At 51.1% G+C, this 27,317-nt stretch overlaps 1 protein-coding gene across 3 annotated transcripts in view; it reads left to right on the top strand.

Moving 5' to 3' along the window:
• GPSM1 (G protein signaling modulator 1) overlaps window positions 1-27,317 on the top strand; it is a 144,212-nt gene extending 116,895 nt beyond the window's left edge. Inside the window, exons 11-13 of one of the 3 annotated variants that reach the window (XM_024206648.3) lie at window positions 20,084-20,243; window positions 26,197-26,405; window positions 27,003-27,317. In XM_024206648.3, coding sequence (XP_024062416.2) covers window positions 20,084-20,243; window positions 26,197-26,405; window positions 27,003-27,185 — 552 coding nt within the window. In that variant the 3' untranslated portion in view covers window positions 27,186-27,317. The remainder of the gene's footprint in view (window positions 1-20,083; window positions 20,244-26,196; window positions 26,406-27,002) is intronic. The other 2 variants (XM_024206647.3, XM_024206646.3) reach the window with 2 other exon arrangements.

Here is a 27,317-nt window from a genome sequence, read left to right as displayed (position 1 = left end):
GCTCTTGCCTGCAAACTGGGCAGTGTTTGGAAAAAGCTATTCGCGAAAACATAGTTTCAGTATTTCAGAAATAATACAGGTGGTGTGCCAGGGAATGAAGGCGGGATAGTACCTTTGGAGAGCCACGTTGTTCAACGAGACATACCCGGACTAGCTCTGATCAAGCTGGCGTGCTAACAGCAGCAGTGAGGCTGGGGCGGGGAGAGCAGCAGGAGGGGCTACCTGCTCGGAGTACAGTCCCGGGCAAAACACTAGGCACACGCTTGGGGCGGCCAGCGCACCTCCAGAGCCGTGCTGCAGTTTTTAGCTCCTTGAGCCGGGAATTACACCTGCAGCTTGATGGGCAGATATACCCTCAAAGAGCGAACCCCAACCAAACGTCTGGACCCAGCTCCCCCCTCCTGGGTCTCTCCATTTCTGCTGCAGGAGGAGTTAGAGGGCTATGGGGAGAGCTGGACACTTGAGAGGAATTTCATTCCAAGACACCAGGCCAGGGGACGTGTGAGAGAATCACGGTGCAGGGAGTGGTGGTGGTGGGACAGTAGGTGACGCCCTCTCCTCTGAGTCGGTATCGAGCTGCGAACCCCCGGAATATTCCGGGAGACACCCTGGCTTTCAGATGAGACAGAGAATGGAGATCCTGACTCGTGGGGATCTTTAAAGATGCCCTGGTATTTTATGTCTAAATTGGGGTGTGAGGTCCATGGCTCAGGTCCAGTTTGGCCTCCATACATTTCTCACTGCAGTTTTAACTGGAGATAATCCTCTTCACTTCCTGTCCCAAACTGCTGTGTCCAGCCTCTGTGCCAGACTGAAACAGCTGCCACAACTCACCCCGACAGTGGCTGCTTTTCACTGATGAGGGAAGAGACGCCCCCCAGGCATGTGTACAATTTTGTCTGTCTTGTCTATTAGGACTGTAAACTCTTTGAGGCAGGGACTGTCTCTGACCACGGGGAAATCCTAGTCTCATTGACACCAACGGCAGAATTCCCGTTGACTTCAATGGGGTGAGGATTTCGCTTCGTATGGGTTTGTACAGCGCCTAGCACAAAGGGGCCCTGATCTTGGCAAAGGCCCTTAGGCATTACTGGAATACAAATAAACAATAACAATAACGAAGGGCTCTGGCGTGCTCTGGGAGGAAAGGTGTTTGTATAAATGGAAGCTAGGTGGTGGTATTAATGCGGGTGGGTGTATACGTCTATGTATGTATACATATTCTACCTTCACATGATCCTTATCCCTGTTGCTATAGAGCGTGCTGCCAGATGGATTGCAAATTGAAGATACGTGCATCGGATCTTTTCAATACACATTTAAAAATAATACCTGTAAGAATGAGCATGTTTGCAAATAAACCCAAAACACAGCTAAACAGCGCCATTTTGGGAAACAGAAGACACAAGCAGGCTTCTTTGCAGAAGTTTTCAAAGCAAATATTCGGCTGATTCCAATATCAGATGCATCGAGCACAGTATGTGGAAAAATACATGTGCTGTTTGGGGCGTATCGGTTAATTTCCCCCCTTGGATTAGGAGGCGTATATCCTTTGATGGCACTGCCTATGGTGCTTACCCACATCCATCTCATTATCCTTTCCCCTCTCAAACAGCAAATGAAATCCCTGCTCCCAAGCAAAGCTTTAACTGAGGAGGCAGAGTGGGCTAGTGGACAGAGTGGGCAAGGGGGAGCAGAGTGCTTGTGTGATAACCTTGGCTTTGCCATTAATTCATTGAGTCACTTTGGGCAAGTCACTTAAACTCTGTGGAGCCTCCGTTTGTAGAGTGGTGACGGTGATACTTAACCTGACTTGTAAAGTGCTTTGAAACCCCTGGATAAAAGGTGCTATATTAACCACAAAGTCGTACTGTGACTGTTTGTGAACGGAGTGGATACAATCATAAGTGGTATGTTGTCTTCTCCACAATAAACCGGAGACAGTCATGCACCAGAAATGCGTTGGGCTCTATATTACAGACCTTGGCTACCAGACTTGTAATGTCAGGCTAGATTACAGTATATTAAAAAAGAAAGTGTAAAATCAGAATTAATGAGACTGTTGCACAGAGTAGCTACATGTGAATGTGTTGGCAATAGTGGTTCGGCATTCAGATCAAGAGCTTTAAGTATCTGAGGTGTCACCAACACCTAAACCAAACACCCCCACACACGCACGTGGGCGATCACACATTCTCCCTCTTGTGCAAAAATCATAATGTGATCTGTTATCAAATCAAATTATTTTTATTTAACGTGTGTAAATCCATTTGGCATGATCCATGCAAGTGACCAGGGCCTCAGCTAATGCATTTGGGAGAAGCGTGGGGTGCTTGATTTCTTTATCTGAAATAATAAAAGTTGGGTTATTTGAAATCGAACGATAGACCCAGCTTTTAGCAGGTATATAAGGGGAATGAATGGATGAGTTGTCTAAGGGGGAAAAAAATTGTTGGAAACAATCCAAGTAGGAAAATAATTTCATCCCCAGGGGAAAAAATGTGTGTGCATCTTCATGTCCGTGTGCACACACACACACACACACACACTCACACTCTCTCTCTCTCTCATACAGCTCTAATTCTGATAACTGGTATTTCCCAGCTATGTTGCAGATGACCTGGAGTCTTTAGCCTCTGGTCTTCCTGACGTGTGCGTTGCCTGCCCCTTCCCTTCAGTCCATCCAAACCACAGGTCCTAAAACGATCTTCCTCGAGTGGCAATCTGACCACATCACCCTCTCGAAGGCTGGCTTCCCCTTCTCCACCACATCGAGTTCAAGCCCCTTCAGAGCCCTTTGTGACGTGCCTCTGCCTGTGTATCCAACCTAGCGTCAACACTAAAAACCAGAGGTCAGATCCTCAGATGGTGTCAATCGATATAGCCTCATTCAAGTCAATGGATCTGATTTACGCCAGCTGAGGATCCGGCCCTGGAAGCAGAACCAGGACACCATGCAGGTGCCCAAGCCGAGTACTCGTGTTGTCTTACTGCTGTGCTCCTGGTCCTCCTTCGCCCCATTAGCTCTAGACCCCGTTGCTGCAACATGTTTAAAATGGGGGTCGCAAGCTCTGCAATCAGCAGCTGGGGTTTTAAGCCCGGTTCTGGTCCCACACCTTGTGTAGCCATTTGCACTGGTGCAAAGTGGGAGCAGAATGCCATCAATCCGGAGTTAGTGGCTTTTTATACCCTCTCTGCACTGGTGTAAATGGCTCTACCAGGTACAGGGCCATGGAGAATCGGGCCCTTTCTATTTTCTCCTGAACATCCTGATGGCAAATAATGACAGGGGACATAGTGACCCCCACATCTCGGCTCTGCTCACCCCCCTGCAGAGGGCTCACATGGCACTGGTGGCTTTGTATGGACTGTCAGCACCAGACTGGGGTTCACCCTTAGCTCACGAACTGCTCCAAGGGACTCCCCTGTGCTGCAGTAGCTGGCACCAGCAGTCTCCCCAGTCTCCTTCTGTATTGTGGTGTTTCCTGTGTGGCAGCTGAAGGGTTTGAATTGTGCCGTCTGAGGGGATCAAGGAGCTAAAGACAGACCCTCTCCGACATATAAAGCATCTCACCGTTTTAATTGTAACAACTAATGAGCGTGTTTGGAGTGGGCAAGGGCAAAAGTGATGCTAGCCAGCATGCCCCCAAAGAGTTGTGAGATCCCTGAGGCTGCCCTGCAGTTGTTGAGTCTCTGACAATCTGTTCCAAAGAGGCTCTGGCTCCCCCCACTTTGCTCTTCCCTTTGCCACGCACTGACGGGGCCTTGTGTCATTACAGCTCAGTTTCATGGGTCACTGCACCCGGCCAATTTGCTGTAATTATAGTTTTGCATGGTGTCCTTCCTCCATTCCGTGTCGGAGCCCCAGGGCCAGGTGATGAGCGGGGAAGTAGCTCCAGGGGCGTTCCTGCACATCCCAAATTACATTTCGGTCGTGTTGCGTTTCCACGCCTCCTTTTTTATATTTGCTTTCTGGATGAAATCCACCCCTGCGTGTTTAGCCAACATACAGCTTAGGTCCCCCTTAGCCCTCCCTGAGAGATTGTGGTTCAGGTCCTTTCTCGTTTTAACCAAACTAATTTGCCAGTCCTTAGAATCATAGAACATCAGGGTTGGAAGGGACAACCCCCTGCTCAAAGCAGGACCAATCCCCAGACAGATTTTTGCCCCAGATCCCTAAATGGCCCCCTCAAGGATTGAACTCACAACCCTGGGTTTAGCAGGCCAAGGCTCAAACCACTGAGTTATGCCTCCCATTGAGTGCAAACCCAGTGTCCCATAAGCCTCCCCTCTGTGTCTGCATGGCCGAAACACACACACGCTCTCTTGCTTCCAGTGGGCAGCTCTGAGCTCGGGTTCTAACTCTCCCCTGCATCACTGAGCTCAGACTTTGGTTCTCTGACCCTGGGAGGATTATATATGGCGATTTTCCTTTCATAAGCAGAGAGGCTGAGATTTTAAAGTCACCTAGGTGATTTTGAAACCAAATCCCTGTTAAAATGATTGTAAATGTCAACCAGGGTGTGTTTCCACTCTTCTTGTACCCAAGTTTTTCATCTTCCCTTCTCATCCACTGCTCTTCTCGCCATATTCTTTGCCTACCTCGGTTTCATGGTCTGTCCTCCATCTCGTATATTTTACGTGCCTTTGCCTGTCCTGGTGGCTGAAATTTAATGAACATTTTTCTCTGTTGAAAAGAACTCCCTGAAAGATACGTATTTACAAAGGAAACGCACGTTGCCAGGTAGCAGCAGCTGCTTTAAGTCTTTGGGGCAGGCGAGCAAGAAACTTAGTGTGGGAGCCATGTCACTTGTACGGAGAGTCTCTTGGAGTTGGCTGCTATCGTGTGTCCAGAAGGCCAGTCTTGGCATGAAGTGCTGACAGGCACCTCCGGTGCCTTTCTCTGGCTTCTCCTGCCATGCGGTAGCTAGAGGACGAGGAAGAACAACCTGTCCCTGTCAAGCCGGCATTCCAGAAAGGGAAAGCATCTCTGCAGACGTGCCTCCTCCATCCCTCAGCTGTGCTGAGCTTGTCACCCTGCTATTCTGCTGAGAGATCCATGGTTTGTCTGCCTGAGTATCTTCTCTAGTTTTCTAATTCATCACCGGCACAGTCAGAAAAGGAAAGAACTGGAGGAAGTCGTTCCAAGGTGAATTTCTCTCTGTGGATAGATTGCAGAGTAAGTCCTGGTTGGAGCGATGGTTGTGGAGTTTGAGAGCGAGTGGCGGTGTGTCAAGGCCGGTTTATAGAGTTGCTCTTTTCACTGTACAGCCGGGAGTTCACACATTCATCTACCTGACATTCAGGGCACCGAGTCTCAGGGAGGGAGGGCGAATCTTAGGGCAGAGTGCCTGTGCACTGTACTTTAAGGGACTGGCTTTCCCCCCTGAAGAATTCTGGTTTTTCTCTTAATGTCCCAACATCTGGATTTCTCTGGACAACCCATGGAGTGCTGCAGCTGTACTAACGAGGAGCAGGAGCTGACCAGAATGGCTGAATGGAAGGGCGCATTTCGGGGCTGGCTCTGGTCTGTATAGGGAGGGGGGTTGCATGGAAGGGCATGCATCGGGGCTGGCTCTGGCCCATACGGGGAGGGGGGTTGTGTGGAAGGTCACACGTCGGGGCTGGCTCTGGTCCATACGGGGAGGGGGGTTGCTGGCTCTGGTCAGTATGGGATGGGCCGTGTAGAAGGACGCATCTGAGGCTCTCATTAATGGGTGATTTTTTTTCATTCGTCGGTTCAGAACTTTCCCTTGCCCTTGGACACTGCCTGACCCGATCACACTCACAAGCCACCCTCAATCTTAGAGCCAAATTGTCTCAGTGGCATAATTCTTTCTTCTCCTGTTCAAGTTCTTGTCCCATCATCTCTGGGTGTGAGCACCTTTACTTCCAAATCCAGCCCTCCCCGTCTCCAGCCACGGCCCTGCGGCCCCGTCCTGCCATAGAGTGGTGCTAGCATTACCGCCACGAGCACCCAGAGCTGCTGCTGCAAGGAGGTATATTTAGTAGTAATCCTTTGCATGTCCATGGCACTTTCCCATCACGGGTCTCACATCACTTTGCAAACACCAATTAGGCGTCCCAGCCTCTCTGGGGGCATGGTAGTTATTAGCTTCCTCCCCGTGAGGAAACTGAGACGCAAGGACTGACTCACTGACGGTCTCAGAGCAGATCAGTGGCAGAGCCAGAGAGAGAACCCGGGAGTCCGGACCCCCTGCTCCAATCACACTATCTCCCCTTTTTAAGAATAGTGTGTGGTTCCCTGCAAAGAAAATCCTTGTCTCTAACTGAAGAACAGGGAACTTTCACCACTGCTTATTTAGACCCTGATTCTGAGAGGTACTTTGCTATCAGTGGGAACAAATGGGGCACTCGGGATTAAGCCTGGAGAAGCGATTCAGAAAGACACCCGGGTTCACAACAGCTGCATTTGCTCTGGAGCTGGTAGTTTTGTCCAGGAAGGAAGGGCCCAGTCTAGGGAGGCAGTGTGGTCCAGTGGTTAGGGTGCTGGACAGAAAGCCAAGAGAACTGGGTTCTGCTCCCAGCTATGCTATTGCCCTGCTGCATGACATGGACAAGTTGCTACATCTCTTGGTGCCTCATTTTCCCCATCTGTAAAATGGGGGATAACGGTTCTTTGGCTCTTACAGCATTTCCATCTGATCAGTGTTGTTATTAAAACCTTGTTGCAATTTGGTATTGAATTCCCATCTATTTAATATCAGTGCATTTGAATTAAGAGAGGAGGTTACAGACGGTCATGCCTCTGGCTTTTGCAATGGGAGAAAAAACTACGAACAGAAATTATATATGAAAAACAAGGAGCAGCAAACAGCGCTTTAGTTTTGTGTTTGAAACTCTTCCCTGTCATATTGGCCATATTCCCCTCTATATGCAAGTGTATTGTGTGTGTGTGTGTGTGTGTATTTGAGTGTGTGTTTGTAGCTCTACTCTGGCAAAACTGATAGTCTATTTATAAGCTAAAATGTGTGCGGTGGGTGGGTGGGCGAGGCGGAGGAGGGAGAGCTAAATATTCTCCGAGCTCTAGCGCATCTAATAACATTAGGATCGTGGCATCAGCTGTGAGAAAGCCAACCTATTTAACTGAGTCTACACATCCCTCTCCATGTGCGGGCAGAACACAGTCACCCGAGGACAGGGTCTCTGAAAATGAGACTGTCACTTTAAACCGAATCTCCGCTCAGAGCGGGTCATTGGTGCTGTCTACATTTTTCACATGGCTGAGCGCTCCACATAAATCTTACCTCCGGCAGCCTGCGAGGGGAGATAGCTGGTGAGAGCTCTCTGTGGCTGCTAGCAGTAGCTAAAAAGCATCAAAGCGGCAGCTTCTCTCCACAATTACTTCCTATACGGGGTGAGATTGTTCATGCGCTTCAAGATGTGAAAGCAGAAGCTTTAGAGGGAATTTGTTGCTGGGATCAGTAAGTAGCACTCTGTCTTTTTATTTGTGTTCCTTCTTGTTCTCTGGAGTGAGAGAACACATGTGGGGAGAGGAGGAATTTGTTATATATTTATATTTTGGGGGGATAGGAAGGCTGGGGTTTGGTCTGTAAATTGTTTAAAAAAACCAGCTTCTTTAAAGTTTGCAAGAGCCCCTTCAGTATGAACTTATTTGTAACACAATTGTTTATTGCTTTCATTTCCCCCCCCAAGCCTCAAGAGAGGAGCCCCCGGTGTCTTGGGAAAGCCTTGTAAAAGGCAGCATGGGGATTTTGATGACTGGGGTCTCACTCATGATGATGGGTGTGTTTATTTAGGAGGAGGTGAGGGGTGCCTGTGTATGGCCAAGACACTGTGAGGTCACTTCTGAGGGTGGCTGGTCGTGATACTGAAAGACCATTAAAATGCTCTATCCAGCACAAAGACTGTGCAAGCTGAACAGCCCTTTTGAATGTGTTAAAATGGCAATAGCATTAGCATGGGGAGTGTTGGCTCTAGCGAGCACGAAACTGTTCATCACTAGATGCTGTGAATCCAGAGTTAGAATGAAAACTCCAGACAGCTCCTCCTCCCGTCAAACAGACTGAAATGTTTGACCACAGGGTTCCCCCCACCCCCCGCTTTTCCTCTGCAAGGCTCACTTCAGTGCCTGGGCTCCATTTGTACCTTCTTGCTTCGCTTTTTATCAAGCAGCAGTTTTCCAAAAACAGGTTAGACGGCAACGTTAGTTCAGTGCCCGAAGCAGCCAGAATGTGTCTCTGACGCTGATGGCCAGTATCGTCAATCAGCCCCCTCGCCCCAGGCTCCGCTCCTGCCTCTCTTGGCACACCTCCTGCCAGGCCTGGGCTTCTTCCAACTCCTCATGAAGTTAGTGGGAGCGGACGGTGCCCGCCACCTCGCAAGGTATTTTCCTTTGTAGGACAGAGCCCTTAATTGGCTAAAATAAGAAGGAAGAGCCTGAGAGATGAAGAAGTTGCTTTTCAATGTTTGGGAGGCGCTGCTAATGGCCAGCGTGAGAACCGACATAGGAAAGGGGTCTAGTGATATTTACCTGCCTTACTGGCATGCTCAGGTGTTACGGTCCAGGCACTTTGTGTCTGATCTTACGCCAGATGGGGAATTTGCTGCTGACATCGGGGCGGGGGGGGTCGTCGGGACTGAGCCCTTTGAAATCTTGTGATGGAAGGTGCTCTAGAAGACCGAGGGACACCAAAAACACATGCCTTAAATTTGGAGTTTTTGAAGTTGATTTACTGTTCAGAAACTTGCTATCGTTTTAATTTCCATTCGGTGATGTCCCGCATTGTGTATTTAGAAGCAGTGACCTTTCATGCAAAACAGGGACGTTTTAAGTGGCAGTGAAAAGTCCTTAGAGATTTGAGACTTTCTACTGGCTGGGGGTACATTTTATAACGAAACAGACTTCTTTTGGTTGGGATGGGCATCAAAGTTCTCCAAGGCCCCTTAATGGAATTGGTGCTACAAGGGGATGTCATTTGTGCGATCAGAGAAACGAAGACTAGCTATTTACATGGATAATGAGCACATCTGTAGTTACACTGGATGGGATAAACAAAGTTCAGAAGGGGTATTAGCCTTTGTGCTTCATGGTATAAGCCAGCCACTGACTGATGGGGGTTGGAAGAAACTGCTGCTCTGGACTTCCTAGTCCTTAATTCTCCGCTAGAATTTCTTTTACTTGTCTCTGAAGCATCCAGCGCTGATCGCTGTCAGAGAAAGGACGCTGAATTAGGTCAGCCCTCTGCTCTGATCCGCAATGACAATCCCTATATCTCTCGGAGGGCGTGGAGGCTTTGAGAGCCCCCATGATGGCCTCGGGTCATTGGACAGATGGCAGAATCACTGCGGGAAATTCCACAGCCTGCGTTTATGGAGATCAGACTAGTTGATCATAATGGACTTTCTGAACTTCAAGTCTCTAGCCAGCAGCATGTCAGAAAGTCACACGATCGCATCTCATGATTGTAAAATGAGATGAAAGTGGGAGGATTTTTCTCTTAGCGTGGGATCAATAAGAAACCTTCCTCCCCAAACTGTATCCCACTCCAGCCACTCTGCCTGGCTCCTATTTCCCGTTTGACTCTTACGGTGTTAAAAAGAACTAACTTTAAAATGTTGTGGAGGCAGCAGGAAGCTTTGTGGGAGAAGCCCCGGCTGCCAGACCCATTTGGCTGGGGTATTTATAACTGGCAGGTGATGTGTATGTGTCCATGAGGAGGAAGCATTTGCCAGCAGGAAAGTTCCATGACTCTTTGTGGTGTGAAGTTAAATGTATAACACAGAGAGCTGGACAAAAAACACCCATTGACTTTTGGGGGACATTTTTTTTTTAAATCACTACCCCCCCCTCAAAACTTTAGCCTGAAAAGTTTTCACGTTTTGGACGGGGTGTGTGTGTGTGTGTTTAACTAGAACTGGAAACATTTATTGGTTTTCAAAAACTGAAAAAAAAATCGGTTTGGGGTTTTTTTGGTCAGAAATTTCAACCGAAGGAACAAAACAAACATTTCTATTTTGGCTGAAAAGCCACCTTTTCTTTGGGGAAGAAAATATTGTCATGAAGAATTTTTGACTAGCTCTAATAATAAGCCTCTAAAGGGGACTGAAACCTTGGACGTTGTTAGCAGATGTTGTGGTTCCGAAGCCCCTATGGAGTATATGGATAATAGTGTGATCAACAGAAAATGCTGGTCACCATTCTGTCTGCATTTATGACACTATCGAATAAGAGGTGTCAAGATGCCGTGTACTACACTAGTGTAACAATGATAATAATTAGCAGCTTTTCTCTTAAAAAAAAAAAAAAAAAAAAAAAAAGCTTTTCTCTAGCATCTGAAGATCTCAAAGTGTTTTCACAAACATAAGGTACTCAGGGAAACTCAGACATGGAGAGGTTACATGATTTACCTACAGAGCGGGGAAGAGAACCCAGGAGTCCTGACGCCTACTCCCCTGCTGTAAGCCCTACCATCCGACCAAGCTTAGAAGGACGTTGTGGGGTCGGTGAGTCAGAACGTGACTTTCGTCCTTCCACTCGCCCTCCAGGATTTACCTTCTTCCTGTTTGTTCCTTCTCGCTCTGTCTCTTTGTTTTCTTGCTCCCCTCTTTGGACGCAGGGTTGCTGTGATTTATTATAGGTATTACGGTATCTCCCTCGATGTGTTAGGTGCTCTCAGCGTTATAAGGGAGACAAAGTCCCTGCCCCAAATTGCTCCCCGTTTAAAGTGAATTTTATTTCCTGGCCCTGCCCTGCTGGAGTTCGTGTTGGAGTCTGTTGGGCCGGCCGGGGCTGCGATCAGTGCCGAGTGCTGTGCTCTCCATGGGTGGCTGCTGAGGAGAGAGGAGCACCGATCAGTGACTAGGCAGGGTGACAGCTGCGTGCACAGAACAGCCGCACCAGCTGCAGGGTTCCAGCACCGGGTCCTTCTCTATTTCGCTCCATGAAGCTGAACATCTTGGAGATGAAGGGACCAAGCAATGGGGAGGTGGTAACTTCGCCCCGCATGCCCTTTCGTAACACCTCCCCGGCTGGACGGGAGCAATTGCTGAGCGCGCAGAGGGTGCTTCCGTTGGCTGGCCACTCAGCACCGCTGTCTAACTCGTTGCTCTGAGAAGCACTTTGGGGCACCAGCCAAAGGAGAGGTGCTGTATAAAACCACCCCACGATGCCACAAAGACAGTGCTTGTGTTAACACATCCAGCACCGGGTTCAGAATGTAGCTCTGCCTGTGTGCGTGTCAAAGGAAGGCTGCCCTTTGCAGAGACACGCCGGGGCTGGGAGGGGGAAGATGGAACCCCAGAGTCGCCCTGGGAATCTGCCTTTATTGTGAGAGGAGGCAGAGGCAGTTTAAGGGGAATTTTCAAAGGGACTCAGGAGCACGAGGGCTATTGAAAGTCAAGATGACTCGGGTGGATACATCTCTTCGGTGCTTTTGAAAATCTCCTCCTAAAGGCCCTGATTCAGCAAAGCCCTTAAGCAAGTGCTTACGACTAACTTTCAGCACGTGCGTAAGTGATTTGCTGAATTTCCCCCTAAGCTGGCCCTGCACAGCTGCTACTACAGTGATTTTCCAAGGCACTGAATCACATTGAATCTTCCCCAGAGCCTTTCGCCCCAGGAGCCAGGCAGCCTGGGGCCCTCTAGTGGATGGCTACACTGCCTTGTAAACCTGGGCTCGCAGTCGCTGGACCCAGGTCTCGCAGCCACACGAGTGTGTCCACACAGCAGAATGAGAGGCCTTGGACCACATGTCAGCAGGACTCTGACTCAGTTCAGCAAGCTGGGTCAGAGCCTAACGGATTAGTGTGTGGACAGAAGTGGCGCTCGGGCTCAGACCTGAGTCAGAGCCCGGGGTCAGTAGATGGAGCCCTGAGCCGGGTATTTTAGGTGAGTTCAGTGGTTCTCAAAGTAGAACTTTTAGACCACAAGAGCCGTGGGGAAACCGGTGGATTATGTCTGTGTTTGTACAGCCCCCAGCACCATGGGGCCTGATCCTGCTATAATAATTCCAAGCATAATACCTTCATGCTAATAATGGGATATGGGGAGTTTTAGGGCTAAGTGGCCTCGGGGAAAAAAGAGTTCCACAAGATCCTCACTCCCTTATGAATGCTGCTAAGGAGGTAGAAGTCTCAGAACCCCCTAAGCTTCTCAACCTGATTGTCAGAAGCGCCCCGCACCCCGTCAACAGTCGTGGGTGTGCAGCATCTCTGCAAATCCTCCGAGTGCACGAGAAGGTGACTCAGAGACACCCAATCGCCTGGGCACTCACTTTTCGATGCATTTCCCAGACAGCAGCTGGTGTTGTCTCCACCTTGGTTACAAAACAGCAGATGAAACGGGCCTACTGATCACTTAGGGAAAAAAATGTATGCAAAAGCCTGGGTGTCTTCAAATTAGGGAGGCCTATTTCAGGTAAACGAGTCTGACTGGCAGGGTTTCATTAGCCCTCTCTGCACTCTGATTAGCAGTTGGGTGTCGTGATGAAAATGTCAGTCATACAAAGTGGGGACTGTGACTTTAAACCAAATGCAGTTCTCTGCCCCCCTTGCTGGCTGGGTACATCTCCATTAGCTCAGTTGATGCAGGCTCCCTGAGGGGAGAACATGGGGCCAGCCTCCCTTGTTCTGACCCCCAAACAGCCCTGACCCTGTCCTTGGCTCCGTTCCAAGCTGTATTTTGCTTGCGTTCAGATGGCAAGAGGAGAATTCATGTCTTGCCCAGCAGCAAGGCCGGCGGAGAGAAGTGTGTGTCTCCAGTGCCCTTTAGAGCGAGAATGGATTTGTAGCTGAGCTGAAGAAGTCTGCATGTTAAGCTGGTCCCTGTTTCACAATACAAAAACCCCCAGCAGCACATGGGGCAGGCTCCAGTCCAGGGTGACAGGCACAGCTGGATTTTCTCACCCTTTCAGGGCCCACCCGCCTGGCCGAGACCAGACTGTTTTGTTGAGGGAGCCCCTCAGCTTTCCCCTGACGAGTAAATACCTCGTCTGGTTTTCACATGTCTTGTGCCATCCCTGGAAGAGGCGTAGGAGCTGCCTCAGGAAGCTTCCCCTCCCGAAAGAGAGACTGCAACTCCTCACTTGGGTCTCTCACAGAGGAACAAAGCCAGACCTCCCCGCAGCCCCTCCTGGAGCGAAAATAGGCTTCAATCCTCGTCTTCCCCCAAAGATTTGTTTCTGAAACACAAAGGAGACTCCAAGGGCCTGCTCCAAAGACCATTGACATTAATGGATTTTGCATTGGGCCCTGAATGCTGCAATGAGGCATTTGGAATGATTTCAAAGTCTAAATAAGAAGTGGAAATTTCCTATATCCGATCAGCAGGACCAGTAACCCATTACTCGGCATCCCGGGCACTGGGAACCAAGGCCTTCTGGTCCTTTTCCCAGATTTGTCACTGCTTTGCGGTGTGGCCAAGTCGCTGTGCCTCAGTTTACCCCTCTGTAAGGCGGGGATAGTATTACTGACCTCTTGGGGCATTGTGAGTAAAGATGGGTGAAGCACGTTTTAAAAAAATTGCTGTGAGTTTGAGTAAATGGGTTTGCTCCAGTCGTTCGCTTTCTGGGAATGTTTGAGTGCTGCAGCTTCACCAGCACAACTGTTTGTGGGAAACAAATCTCCCAGGAGCCCGTGCAAGTCTTTGAGGAAGTGGATTTTCAATTAATGCACATAAGTATTCCCGCTGGAATTAATTGTAATGACTCCCTTTGTGGATCGTCAGCAGGGTTGGAACCCAGCATTGGAGCCTGGACTAACTCGTTGCTTTGGGAAATACTTTGGGACAGCAGCCAAAGAAAAGGTGCTGTGGACACCGCTAACACTTGAGCTAAAGGAGTCGCTCCATCAGCTGGCAGAAACTATCGTTTAATAGAGCGAATAAATACATCGAAATTGCAAACCGCCGGCGGAGAAAGAAACTCGATTAGTCACATGCATTCCTCATTCCAGGCTCCGAGCTCTGCTCTGGCTGCGAGGCTGGGTTCGTGTTTGAGTTTGTGCTTTGAGATCCATCCCGCTGCGAACGGTGCCGTGTGAGAAGAGATTTTCTTTCCGATCATAAGGGCAGTTCCCTCCCTCCCCCCGACGCGCACACACACACACGCCTCATTTCCATTTAAAATCCATATAGGGAAGCGCAGACCCATTTGGCCTGTCTCTTTGGCAACGGTTCCCCGGGCTGTGCTGGGCCGCAGGTGTGTGGTGTTCAGATAAATGATGAGCCGCTCCGGAGAAGGGCCCCTCTGCTGTCTGGAAGGCTCATTTATCATCTCCTTGCCTGCCGTCCTTATAGAGGACACTAGGGAATGGGCAAGGACTTCTCAGCAACAGGTTTTGACGGAGGCTTATTGATATGGCAGCTGGGGAAGCACCCGTCTCATTTTTCATTGTTATGGTAAGTTAAGGACACACGTAGACAAGGTCTAATTCATGGATGAAAGATCCGGGGATCTGGGGACCAGTCCTACAAGCTAGAGCAGCAGTTCCCAAAGTTTGGTGGCAGGACCCCATTTTGACGCTTTATTAACGCCCGCGACCCCAGACAGCATGGAGGACGCCATTTTGTAGCACATGCACCATATGTGCCAGATGAGGACGCCGTTTTACTCTACAAAATGCCATTGTCCGCACACTCTTGATCATGACCCCATCCGTGGCCTCAGCCTGCATCGTGATGGTCCAGCTCTCTCCACAGCTCCTTGTCCGAGGCCAGGCCGGAGGTGTGCACTGAGGGAGCCAAGCGCTCGGGGTATCGTCAGGTTTTAGCATTTTAATTAGAGGGGTGCTGAGCCAGTCCATGGCGAACCAAGGGGAAAGTGAGCCACTAGTCCACAGTGAGAGGGACGTGGAGGAGGTGGGAGTTGTTTCTCCAGGAGAGTTAACTGGGTGATTGGTGCTTATGAAAGAGAAGGATGAATAGCACTGGCTTGTGCCAGCAGAGTGCAAAAGCTCCCTCGTCCCACCCTGCCAGTGTCCCATGAGCTTCACCTGCATCCCTTGCTTTTCTCCTGGGCTGCCTGTGAACACTGACCTTGATCTGCAGCTCCCCTTGCTAGTCCAGCCCTGGACTCCTGTACGGCTCCCCCAGCATGCCTCCATCTCTGAACCTGCCTGACCAGTCCCATGCTGTTCCAGGTCCTGCCACACCACCCGCTGGCTCTTCCAGTCCTTGACTCCTCTCACAGATCAGGCAAAACACCCCCTCCTGTCCTAGCCCTGGGCCTTTCTTGAGCAGTGGCTGCCAGTCACCTGAAACTGTGCCATGCTTTTGTGACCCAGACAAAGTGTCCAGTAGAAGCTCATTTTTTCACAGGATGGCGGAATCTGAACTCAGCTCTCTGGAGTGCGTGGCATCACTTCTTAGCTTAATTTTTCCTCCCCCGTGACACTTCCCTAATGTTTGCACATCTGAAGTCAGAGTCCTTCTCTCGACCAAATGCTACTCCCGGTTACACTGGTGCAACCCCACCGAAACCAGCTGGGTTGAATCGGTGTGATTGAGAGCAGAATTTCTTCTCCCGCATGAAATTTGGGTCACACAACCTGATGTGGCAGAACTGTAATACATGCAGCACATCCTCAATTTAAACCCTTTGATTTCCAGGGTGCAGCTATTATTGGTTCAGAGGCTGTCTTTCCAACACACCATTTTATTAGCAGATCAGCACATGGAAGAGGTGGGGTTTTACTCTTCCCCCTCCCCCCCCGATCAGCTCCCAGATTGCAAATGTTCCGTTGCCTGGCCTGTTGCTAATTTTGACGATGCCCTAAATAGAAGTCGAATGTATCTCGTCTGGTTTGCTTAGCATAAGAGAAAATTATTTTCCTTCATTTACTGAGCCAAAACCATTGCTTTAACCCCCTCATCACAACTCTCTCCTGGGGATTTTCCATCCCCTTTGAAAACAACCAAGCTGCCCTTTGTTCGAAGTCTTCTTCACCTGTTTAGAAGGGCTCTCCATGGGGATAGAACGAGGAGGGGCCCATAAGAGAAGCCTCATATGGCTTCTTCTGCTCCAGACTCGGTTCCATAAAGGACAACCCGTAGCTTTGCTGACAAGCTTGAGATGATCCCAGAGTCAGCAAAGGAGCCGAACTCTGACTTCTCCTCTTGCTTTGCTGGCTTTACTCCAGTGCCCTACGCTTCCGGGGCTGGAGTTCCAGGTTTTCCTTGCCACCAGCAGGCACCTGTTGCTTCAGATCTTGAATGAGTTGAGGCCTTTCTCTGATGCCCTCTCTGTCTCCACTGCCCAGTGCTAAAAGGGCTGGGCCTAAGGGCTGAGTGCATCCACCTGGGCGCTACACTTGGTTTTTACTCTGCTACACCTTGCCCTGTTCCCTGATTGGGAAGGGGCTGCAGTCACTCCAGAAGCGGAGTGCTCAGCCAGGGTGCTGGCCAAGTTAGGAGCCCAATGGGAATCCCTGTCCAGACCTCTGCCAAAAGCTGGTGAGTGTGACGGGGAGAGTTGTGGGGGTTTAGGTGGCAAATTAGTGCAGATGCACAAGGCCGCAAATGCCAAAACCAGGAAGAAAAGGAAGGTGTTGTTTGTTTTTTACATTAAGACGTGAGCGTCTCTAAGCGCTTCTATCCCAGGATGCATCGGCGCTTTACTTCATTTTGTACTTCAGTGTCCATGAGAGAAGCAGATTCTAGTGATCAGAGCAGGGGACTGGGAACCAGGACGCCTGGGTTCTATCCTTGGCTCTGCCAGTGACCCGCTGTGTGACCTGGGCCAAGTCACCCGACCCCTCTGCTCCACAGTCTGTAAAATAGGGCTCAGACCTCCCCTACCTCTCAGGGATGATGGGAGGAGAAAGGAGCTGGTGTCGGTAGGCGCTTTGGAAAACGTAGAATGCAAAGGGTTAAAATCAGCAAAGTCTGGTGAGCTCTTCGAACGGCTGTCTGAAGGCGCTGCTGATGCATTAAAGACGAAATCTCCAGCCAGGCATTGCATTGTGGAAGCAGTAGCACAACTGGGTTCCCTGGTGTCCCACACATCGCTTGAGCCCAAAGGCCGAATGCTCCCCAACTCCACAAGCGCAGCCAGCCCGTTTATTAGTATGTATTTGCAATAGCACCTGCTGTGCACTTGTGCTTTCCAGGCGCAGGCACTCGGGGAGAGCAGTCCTGCTCGCAATCTAAGGACAAGACCGGCACACAGACAAGTGCCCGGGGGAGGGGGAACAGCAGTGGGTGATTTGTATAGAAGCAGCACAGCAGAAGAGGGGCTGTCAGAGGGACTTAGGTACGGACGGGGTGTGGCCATGTAGTGAGCTCAGCGTGAGCTTGCCCCTCTCGCACGAAACGTGCCTTCCCTGCTTCATCCGGTTTGGAACCAGACCGGTTTGATTGTGGTCAATGAACGTTGTGCTAGAGAATAGCTCCAGATTCGCTAACTCGAGCGCTAAATCTCCCTCTCTCCAGGGCAGGCACCCGCAATTCCCCACTGACTGGCATGGAGGGACCCACCTGTAGCGGGCGAGAGAAGGGGGTTCGAGCTGTGGGCCCCATTCATGAAGCGCCTCTCTGCTGAGGCAAGCGCCTGACTGGAGGGATGGCTGTGTGGTGAAGGCCCTGGGACACGGGCCATCGGGGGTCAGTCCCCTCTCTGCTACAGCCCCCGTTTGACAGAGCACTTCACCTCAAGCCCTGTAATAATCCTTCCTGTCTCCTGCCCTTTGCCTGACTTGTCCGTTTAGATCATAAATGCCTCAGGGCAGGGACTCTCTCTCGCTAGGTGTTTGTGCAGCGCCTATAATAATAATAAATGGAGATATACCTATCTCATAGAGCTGGAAGGGACCCTGAAAGGTCATCAAGTCCAGCCCCCTGCCTTCACTAGCAGGACCAAGTACTGATTTTTGCCCCAGATCCCTAAATGGCCCCCTCAAGGATTGAACTCACAACCCTGGGTTTAGCAGGCCAATGCTCAAACCACTGAGTTATCCCTCTCCCCTAGCACAATGGGGACCTGATCCTGCTTGGGGCTCATAGGTCCAGATCCTCTGAGGTATTTAGGCGCCCGACTCTCATTGGTTTCAGGGTCCCATTGGTTTCAATGGGAGTTACGTGCCTAAATCCCTTTGAAGAGCTGGGTCTTCATAATACTAATAACAAATAATTGCTCTTGGTTTTGGTGCTGTCAGTCCATCCATGCCACCAGCTCATGTCAATGGGCCACTGAGCGGATACCAGCGGTTCATCAGTGTCCACTGATTTTATCCATTGCTCTTGGTAGCATCTGACCAGCCTGTGTGACGGTACCAGATCCCCAGCCCAGGCAGAGCCCCCCTGAGCCTGGCAGATACCTCTCTTCTCATTTTCTAATTTCACATCCAATTCTGAGCAATTCTTCAGAGAAATCTGCTGCTTACGCTGCATTTGGCTGAGCCAAAGAGGGGACTCTGTGTTTACTCCATTAACGAAGCGTGCCTGGTAATGGCATAAAAACACATCTGTCTGAACTGGAATTGGTCACACCACGGGGCTTGTGCCTGGAGGCTTTGGAAGCAAATCCATTCCACAGCACAGCTTAAATAGATCGCTGTCTGGTGAAAGGTGCTCATTTGGGGCTCTCGTGCGGGAATTGTTTTCCTGAAGAGCTATAATTGAGTGGCATTTGCAGCGCGATGATTGTTATAACCAGCGGTCTCCTGTGGATAACAGAAAGGAAGGAAGAACGCTGGGAAGCTCACGTTGTGGAGGCCTTTATGGGAGTCTAAATTTAGCTGGTTTGAGAGGAACACTCGCTGTCTGTGCGTACGGGGCTATAACCTTGCAAAGGGAGAGGATGGGGCTGGGGACAACACACCAGAAGGGGGTTCTATGTGATACCCTAGGGTCCATCTCATTCACTTCTTCCTGTCCCTCTCTGACTTCGAGCCCAGTCCCGCTCCCAGGTTCCTAAACGCTCCTCGGGCTGACTCCGCTCCTGTCCGGATCTCCTCTCTTTCACTTCGCTGCCCCAACACTGCTCAGTAACTAATTCCCTCTCCCGTGCAAGGGCATGGAACTCCCTCCCTCTCTCCTTTAGAACCAGCCTTTTCTCCCAGCCATAGCACAATCCCGGCGTGCCAGGAGAGAGCTCGCCCGTGTGGTCACGATGCTCTGTAGCCATGAAGGCGGTTGGACAGCAAGGCTAATTTCCCCATTGCTAGGAGCCCAAAGGAAGACTAGAAACGCGGCCCCCAGCCAAAGGCTGCTTGGAATGCATCCAGAGTTTCCCAGGGTCGGCTGGAACGTGATTGGATTATTTAACAGAACGACTTGCCACAAATGTTCCTCTGGTGGAACGGAAAGGAACGGTGACGACTGCTCACCTTGTGCCTTTGCGAATGCTCCCTGGCCATAGCCCTTGAAGGAGAGCACTTGCAAAGGAAGGTAACTCTGCCTTGCCGGGGTGTGTAGGGCGGGGGGTTGATCTTTCTTGCCATTGGAGGCTAGTTTTACAGTCCCCTGATGGAAAGGCAAGGAGAAGAACAGTGAGAAGCTATTTCGGAGACGGGAACGGATGGGGACACAATGCAGCTGTATGCCTGGCGGGACACTTGCGCTGGGGAAGAGCCGCCTTAATGGGAGATGAGCAATGAACTGAGTGAAAGGGAATTTGACGACTCCCGGAGGCACCATTCGCTGTCCTGCTCTGCTCCCTTTGCATTGCTCAGGTGGAAACCCACCACATGTCCCAGCTGGGGTTGCTAAGGGTGGTGTGTGTGTGTGTGTGCGTGCGGGGGGAGAAGCTGCAGCAGGGACAGAGGCCGTTTCTATGCCTTACCCTCATAGCCCTGGCCAAGGAGTGAACTGGGGGAGGGAAGGAGGTGCGGACAGTCCCTTGGAGGTCATTGCCAACTGGTGCAGGTTAGAGCAGCCCCCAAACTGCTCTAACCTATCCTGTGGTTGGGGGCGGAGCCAAGCAGAGAATCAAATAGCGCTGACCCTCTCTGACGGCTCCATTCTGCAGCACCGAGCAGCAGGGAATCCGGCCTCCACTTGGCCTAGGACAGGGCAGGAAACTTGTATATATGTAAGTCAGCAGTTGCAGATGCAAGGAGTTGCTGTTGATTGCTTGACTTCTTCTGTTTTCTTTCTTCTTTGCAGAAAATCAGCCGGGCCCCTTCAGACGAGGAATGCTTCTTTGACCTGCTGAGCAAGTTCCAGAGCAGTCGAATGGATGACCAGCGCTGCCCGCTAGAAGAATGCCAAACAGAGGCTGCAGAGGCTGCTGCCACCTCCGTGCCTGCCCTGGAAGAAAGAATATGTAAGCATTTGGGGGCTCTCGTTAATGAGCGTAATGACATGTCTGCAGTGCTGCCAGTTCTCATGAATTTACCGCAAGTCTGGCAATAGTTGGTGTTTTCTTTTAAACCCCCAGCTCCTGGAGTCAGGTGCTTATGTGAGAATCTCAGCTTTCATTTGTTCGAAAGTATCTTTCTGGTTTCAGAGAAAAGCTTGAAAAGATGAGCCCCAAAGGCACAAGGACCAAGACACGAATAAAAAGAACCCCAAAATTTTGGGGTTGGCTATAAGGCACTTTCCTGCTCTGGATGAAAAGTGCTATAAGCGCTAAGTACACCTTTACCTCGATATAACGCTGTCCTTGGGAGCCAAAAAGTCTTACCACGTTATAGGTGAAACCGAACTTATATTCGAAGTTATATCGAACTTGCTTTGATCCACCGGAGTGCGCAGCCCTGCGCCCCCTCCCACCGGAGTGCTGCTTTACCGCGTTATATCTGAATTTGTGTTATATCGGGTCACGTTATATCAGGGTAGAGGTGTATTATTAATTGTTAAGGCGGTCTTGCAATTAGAGGTGTCTGTTTGCTGACACACCTGGGTCATTTGCCGTGTTTTTGGATGGGCAAGTAAAAGAGTGTTAGGTTTTTTTCACTGGAATAGTCATTTGGTTTTTGTGCTTCTGAATGTTATTCAGCACGTAGATACTATGATGAACGGTGCTGGAGAGAAAGATAAACCATAGGAGACACACGGAGCACAGATAGGTAGATAGCCACAGGAAGATCTGAGGCCTGGTCTACACTACGACTTTAATTCGGATTTAGCTGCGTTAATCCGAATTAACCCTTCACCCGTCCACACTACAGAGCCAGTTAATTCGAATTAAAGGGCACTTAAAATCGATTTCTGTACTCCACCTCGACGAGCGGAGTAGCGCCTAAATCGATTTTGTTAATTCGAATTAGGGTTAGTGTGGCCGCACACCACCGAATTACTGTGGTTAAAGTAATGGGGTAATGTGGCCGCACACCACCGAATTAATGTGGTTAAAAACCAAATTAATGTGCTTAGTGTGGCCGCGCACAATCGAATTTATACAACCTGTTTCCCAAATTCGAATTATCTAAATTCGGATTAATCCTGTAGTGTAGACATACCCTTCGATAGCTGAATGAATAGGTAGATAAACTAGATGGTAGCGATTTCAACATAGTAAGGCTAGGCAAGGAGATTGGGTGCCTGGGCTGGTATATTTTCATGGCCATTTTGCAAGGCTGTGATGCGGTGTGTTTAAACAGTAATCAGAAAGCAATGGCTAAAGAGACTAGTATCCAACTCTTCGCTTTAAAAGCCATTTCTATGGTACTTTACCCTTTTATTTGTTCCATACGGTTTTGATCAAACGATGCCGTTTGGAACAAACAAACCTAAAAGATGATTTAAGAAAAGACACCCGACATCCCTAACAAGGCCGATATGTGAGACGCAGCACCGAACCACCTCGGGAATACAGAGCTGGCACCAGCGAGAGCTAAATAGTGCTGAAAAGGTCAGGTTGTGTTGTGACAGGGAGCACAGACTGGCTCCGAGTCAGGTGGCTTTTTCACCCTAAAAATAGCCTGGACGTGCGCATCGTTTTTATAAAGCTACGCGTGTTGCTGATACAGAAACCAGCGTGGGTTTCCCAGCTGTGCCGAGGGCTATAATCGAGGGAGCTGTAGACAGCAGCAGCCTTTAAGCTGTTTCAATATTACCGTCAGCCCAGGTGTTCCAAACCAGGCTTTAGAACTCCAGAGCAGGAGGCTGGATTAAAAAACATGATTTGTTAATCAATACGTGAATTTGGAGCTCTGCTGATTCGGCTCCTGATTTCTGAGCCTTGGTGCTGTCCTCACTTCATATTTTGAAGCTTTTCTCCACAACCCTGATGGCTAGAAACTTAGGTGCCTAAATCCCTTTGAGGTTCTGGGCCAAATTCTCATTGGAATCAATCCCTTTTGAGGGTCTGGGCCTTACTTCCTTTTTTAAATGAAAGCTGAGATTCTCATGTACAGGGGCGGCTCCAGGCACCAGCGCAGCAAGCACGTGCCTGGGGCGGCAAGCCGCGGGGGGCGCTGTGCCGGTCTCCGTGAGGGCGGCAGTCAGGCAGCCTTGGGCGGCATGCCTGCGGGAGGTCTGCCGGTCCCGCAGCTTCGGCGGCAATTTGGCGGCGGGTACGCCGAAGGCGCAAGACCGGCAGATCACCCGCAGAAACGCCGCCGAATCTGCGTGACCAGCGGACCCCCCACAGGCGTGCCGCCGAAGGCCGCCTGACTGCCGTGCTTGGGGCAGCAAAAAACATAGAGCCGCCCCTGCCTCTGTAACAGGAGGCTTTAAGGACAACAGCAAATACCATGAGACACTCGATAAAAGTGCGAGTTGGGCACACTGCTGTTTAATTAATTTGCACTCTCGCTTAGACAGTAAAACTACATGCCCTGTTTTACTTTCTATTTAGAGTTATTTACTGGGTCTCCTTTGCTCACCCGGCGGCAGCGTGTTTGGATTTCTACATTGCAGGGGAATGTTTCATTCCTAACCAGCAGCAAAAAGGAACCATCTAGCTGTTTTCATGGACTGTTGGATGTTGTTTCAGGGCTTGCGACTGAATGTTTTCGTTGTGCAGTGCCTTCTGTTTGCTTATGCCCGTCATTTGAAAAACCTCCTCCCTGAGGTTCCTAGCAGTGCCAGATGTGGTGCCATCCAGACCTGGTCATACCAAGCATGATGGGCATTGGCAGCACAAGTCTGCACTTAGGTGTGGGGACATTAGCCAGCACGTAGGGACATTAGCCGCTGGCTGAGCTTGCAATGCACCTTTCCCTTCGCTTCCCCCAACCCCGTTTCATAGACTTTAAGGACAGAAGGGACCATTATGATCATCTAGTCCGACCTCCTGCACAACGCAGGCCACAGAATCTCACCCACCCACTCCTGTAACAAACCCTTGACCTATGTCTGAGTTATTGAAGTCCTCAAATCGTGGTTTAAAGACCTCAAGGTGCAGAGAATCCTCCAGCAAGTGACTCATGCCCCACGCTGCAGAGGAAGGCGAAAAACCTCCAGGGCCTCTGCCAATCTGCCCTGGAGGAAAATTCCTTCCTGATCCCAAATATGGCGATCAGTTAAACCCTGAGCATGTGGGCAAGACTCACCAGCCAGCACCCAGGAAAGAATTCTCTGTGGTAACTCAGATCCCACCCCATCTAACATCCCATCACAGACCATTGGGTTTCCCACGGGTGTGCTCCAAGACAGAGCAGAGCCCCTCGGCTCGGGGGGCTGTCTGTGCCAGCAGCGGGAGTTGCAAGTACCTGCTGGTCTCGTTTCTCACTGGGAGGCAGCACCGGAATCTTTAGGTGGCATTGGGAGCGTGTGCACTTGTGAGCATAGCACTAAGGAGAGTGGTGGGAAGTCATGGCTCAAATCCTCCACTGGGGGAAATGGGCAAAACTCCATTGAAGCCAATGAAACTGAGCCCGTTTACCTCAGCAGAGAGCTTGGCTTGCGCTCTCGCTCCCAAGCACACGCCCGGACAGACAGCCGTCGGAGGAGCAGGCTGGCTCTGGGAGGGCTGAAAAGAACCAGGCGCAGACTGTGATTTCCTAAGGCAGGCGCTCTGACGCAGGTCCCACTGCCTTGTGCTGGACAGAACGTCCGCAGCCATTGCACCGGCAGACACCGTATCTGCACCGGACCTGACAGGCGAGTGCTGTCTGGGGGACTCGGAAAGGACGAGCTGTCTGATGAATCACTTACCTCTGCTTGCACTTGGCTGATTACATGGCCTCTAATTATAGCCCACCCTTTGTAATTGCATGGGGCGTCTGGTAGGAGGCTGTCTGAGCGCAAGCCAGAAAGCCACTCAAGTTTCCAGGGACTTTGGAGTCAATTGCAAGCACAATTTCTGTAACTACCGCCTACTTGGAACGGGCCGGCCTCTGCCCCCTGAATCCTAAAATTAGGCTTAATAATGAGGAAGGCGGAAAATGTCTCTTCAGACAAGTTCCTCGGTGGTTCACTGTAATCATGGCCTATTAACTGACTTGGGATCTGCAGTTGCACTGAGGAGGCTGCTCCAGGGCTCAGCACGGGCAATTCGAGGACGCGTTGTAACCAGGAACAGGTCTGTTTGGTCCCACCACCCAGGAGTTCTCAAAGGCAGAACCACTCGCTCATGTCGGACCTTAAAAGGCTGCTTGGGCGCCTGTGCCCGTGTTGATGTCAACGTTCTGCTCCCTGATCCGCTCAGCCACTCCCCGCTGCATTCTCCTACGCTCCTTGCCAGCCGCTCCCAGCGGGAGCTCGCTGCTTGTAGCGACAGCAGCGTATGGGAGCCAAGAGGCAGCAGGGGGCTGAGAGCTTGGAATGCTGCGTTTCTAACTCTTTGTATAGCACTCGAGCAGTGCCAGGCGCTCCAGACCCAGGTCAGCCATGCGGCACACCCCGGACCGGGGCAGGGAAGTATTACTTTCCTGAGCTGGAGGGGTCAAGTGAGGCACAGAAGTTAAGCTCCTGGGGTAGCACAGCCTTCGCTAAGAGAGCCAGAGATGGACCCCGGGAATCCCAGTGCTGGGTACTAGCCAGCACTGCAGTGGGGAAGATGTATGGGGACAGGGGTCATCATGGCCCCGGAGTAAGGTGCAGTTTTTGCTCGTGTGGCTTCACAGGCAGGGGGCTGGTAATGCAATGAGAGTGCTAAAGATTTGGTACCTTCTTGAAAGGCCACGTCAATGAGGCATCCCTTCCCTAATCTAATCAAATCAACGGTCCAAGTGCAATTAATATCCTGTCCTGCTCCCTCAACGCAGCCTTGTCAGCCAGGGGGAGATGTGTAGCCAGAGTTTCTGCGGTTTACCCTCTAAAGCCAGCTGCTTTCCCCCTTCGCTGCCCGGTGTTCGTGCACTCACAGAGCCCTCGTTCCAGGGAGGTACTGATACCGTCTAGACTTTATTGATGTTGTGTCAAGCCAGGCAATAAACCCCCTCTGATCTTTTAAAAGGTTTTTTAATGCCATAGAGAAAACGATAGCCACAGCGTGTGCTGCTCCCAAGGCCAGCTTTCAGGGTGCAAACTGAGCCTTCGTGTCTTCCTCACGCAAGGTCCCGCCAGCCATTGTGCTCTGAGTGTGCGCGCTCCTTGCTCCAGCACACCCAGCCTGAGTGGATTGTGTGGCACTGCTGAGGGGAAGTTCACAGCGCCAGCTGTCTGCTCTCCCTAGGAGTGGCAGTCACTTTAGCTGGCTGATTTCAGAAAGTGTGGTCTGAAACGGGGCCCTGGCTGGCTCTGCACATTGCCTGCAGCTCAGACGGGCCATGCAGCTTTGGCTGGGCCAGACCCACTGTTCTAAAAGAAAAGTCTTGGTCATTTGTTCTTCTTTGCAATTAGATGAAATGGCTGCAATTCACTTCTCTCCTCCTGTGGGCCAGGTGAGCCCATTCAGTGCAGGGAAATGAGGTTACTCTTAGTGTGTGTGTGGGGGGTAGTTAAGAGATCAAGTGGGGCAAAAAAAAGGCAGCTCAAATGACCTTTCTGCTGAGAGCGGCTGACCACAGGCCTGGTCTAATCCCGGCTCTGCCACTGATTAGATGGGTGCCCTTGGGCACGTCACTTGCCCGCTCACTGCCTCAGCTTACCCACCTCTAAAAGGGGATCATTTACTAGTTAATAGTGATGCACTTTGAGCTTTACGGGGGCCATAAGTGCTTTACAAAGGCAGGGAGGGATGCGTTGAGAGGCACAGAGGGGCGAAGTGACTTACCCAAGATCACCGAGTAAATCAGCGTCAGAACCCAGGCGTCCTGGCTCCCGGACCTCAGAGGGGTGGCGAACGAGTTAATGAGAGACTGAGCAGCATGCTGGAGCTGAACAGCGCCGTGACACAGGCCCCTTCCCTGGCCTGATGCCCTGGTGCTCTCCCTGTTCCCCTGCAGCTCAGTCCTCGTTAATAGCATCTCCGCAGACAGAGGAGTTCTTTGATCTCATCGCCAGCTCCCAGAGCAGGCGGCTGGATGACCAGCGTGCCAGCGTGGGCAGCCTGCCCGGCCTCCGCATCACTCACAACAACCTGGGGCACCTGCGCATGGAGGGGGATGCCCAGGAGCCAGGGGACGAGTTCTTCAACATGCTCATGAAGTGCCAGGTAGGCAGTTTGCTCTTCTGCACCCACCCGAGGGGCTGAGACTCTGCTCGGCCAGGGCCAGCGCCAGCTTTCCTGCCGCTCCTAGGGCCCATCCCGAACAGTCGGCAGCCCTGTACGAACATGGGGCAAGACCAGCAAAGGGCCCAGCCTCCTCTTTGCGGGGCCAGATTTGTGCCTCCAGAACAGAAGAGCAGGTGCCAGTCAAGGTCTTGTGCTGCTCTGTGATTGACACCTGCCGTGAGGTAGGCCGAGGCACAGGGCCCACGCCTGTCCATGCCTGCAAACCGGGAGGGAGGGGGGCCTGAGAGGCTGGCCCATTAAAGCAGGATTCACTCCAAAGCCTTTTAACAGCTGTGAAACGCCCCTTCCTCCCCCCTCTTTCCCCCCCCCCAGTCCTGGGCTCAGGGCCACTGTTCCTGGCTCCCTTTGTTTCCAGGGTGGGCTTCTTCTGCCCACCTCCTCATGACAACCCCTTTGGGCTCCCGCCAGCTGCAGGGCGCTCGCTGTCTCCCCAGCCAGCGGTCGCGGAATCCCCTGCGCTCGGGCGGGAACCGTTTCTAACACCTGTTTCTCCTCCCCTCCCCTCGGCCGTGCCAGTCATCCCGGATAGACGACCAGCGCTGCGCTCCGCCGGATGCCGTCCCCCGTGGCCCCACCATGCCTGACGAAGACTTCTTCAGCCTCATCCAGCGCGTCCAGGCCAAGCGTATGGACGAGCAGAGGGTGGATCTGGCTTCAGCCCAGGAGGAGGAGCAGCAGCAGAGACCTAGCTCCAGCTAAGAATTGGGGGTTTGCTTTGAGGAAAGTGTCGTCTGTTGAAAAACTGAGCCCAGCTGCTCCGTGGCAGACGTTCCCGGGGAGGAGCAGCCCTGCCCAGTGAAGGGGGTGGGTATAGAGGGGGAGGGGGGTGTT

The sequence above is a fragment of the Terrapene carolina genome, unplaced genomic scaffold (genome assembly GCF_002925995.2).
Source record: "Terrapene carolina triunguis isolate 2854851 unplaced genomic scaffold, T_m_triunguis-2.0 Scaffold238, whole genome shotgun sequence".
NCBI lineage: Eukaryota > Metazoa > Chordata > Testudines > Emydidae > Terrapene > Terrapene triunguis.
The sequence above is the reverse complement of the archived record's forward strand: the minus strand, read 5'-3'. Positions and strand labels throughout refer to the sequence as shown.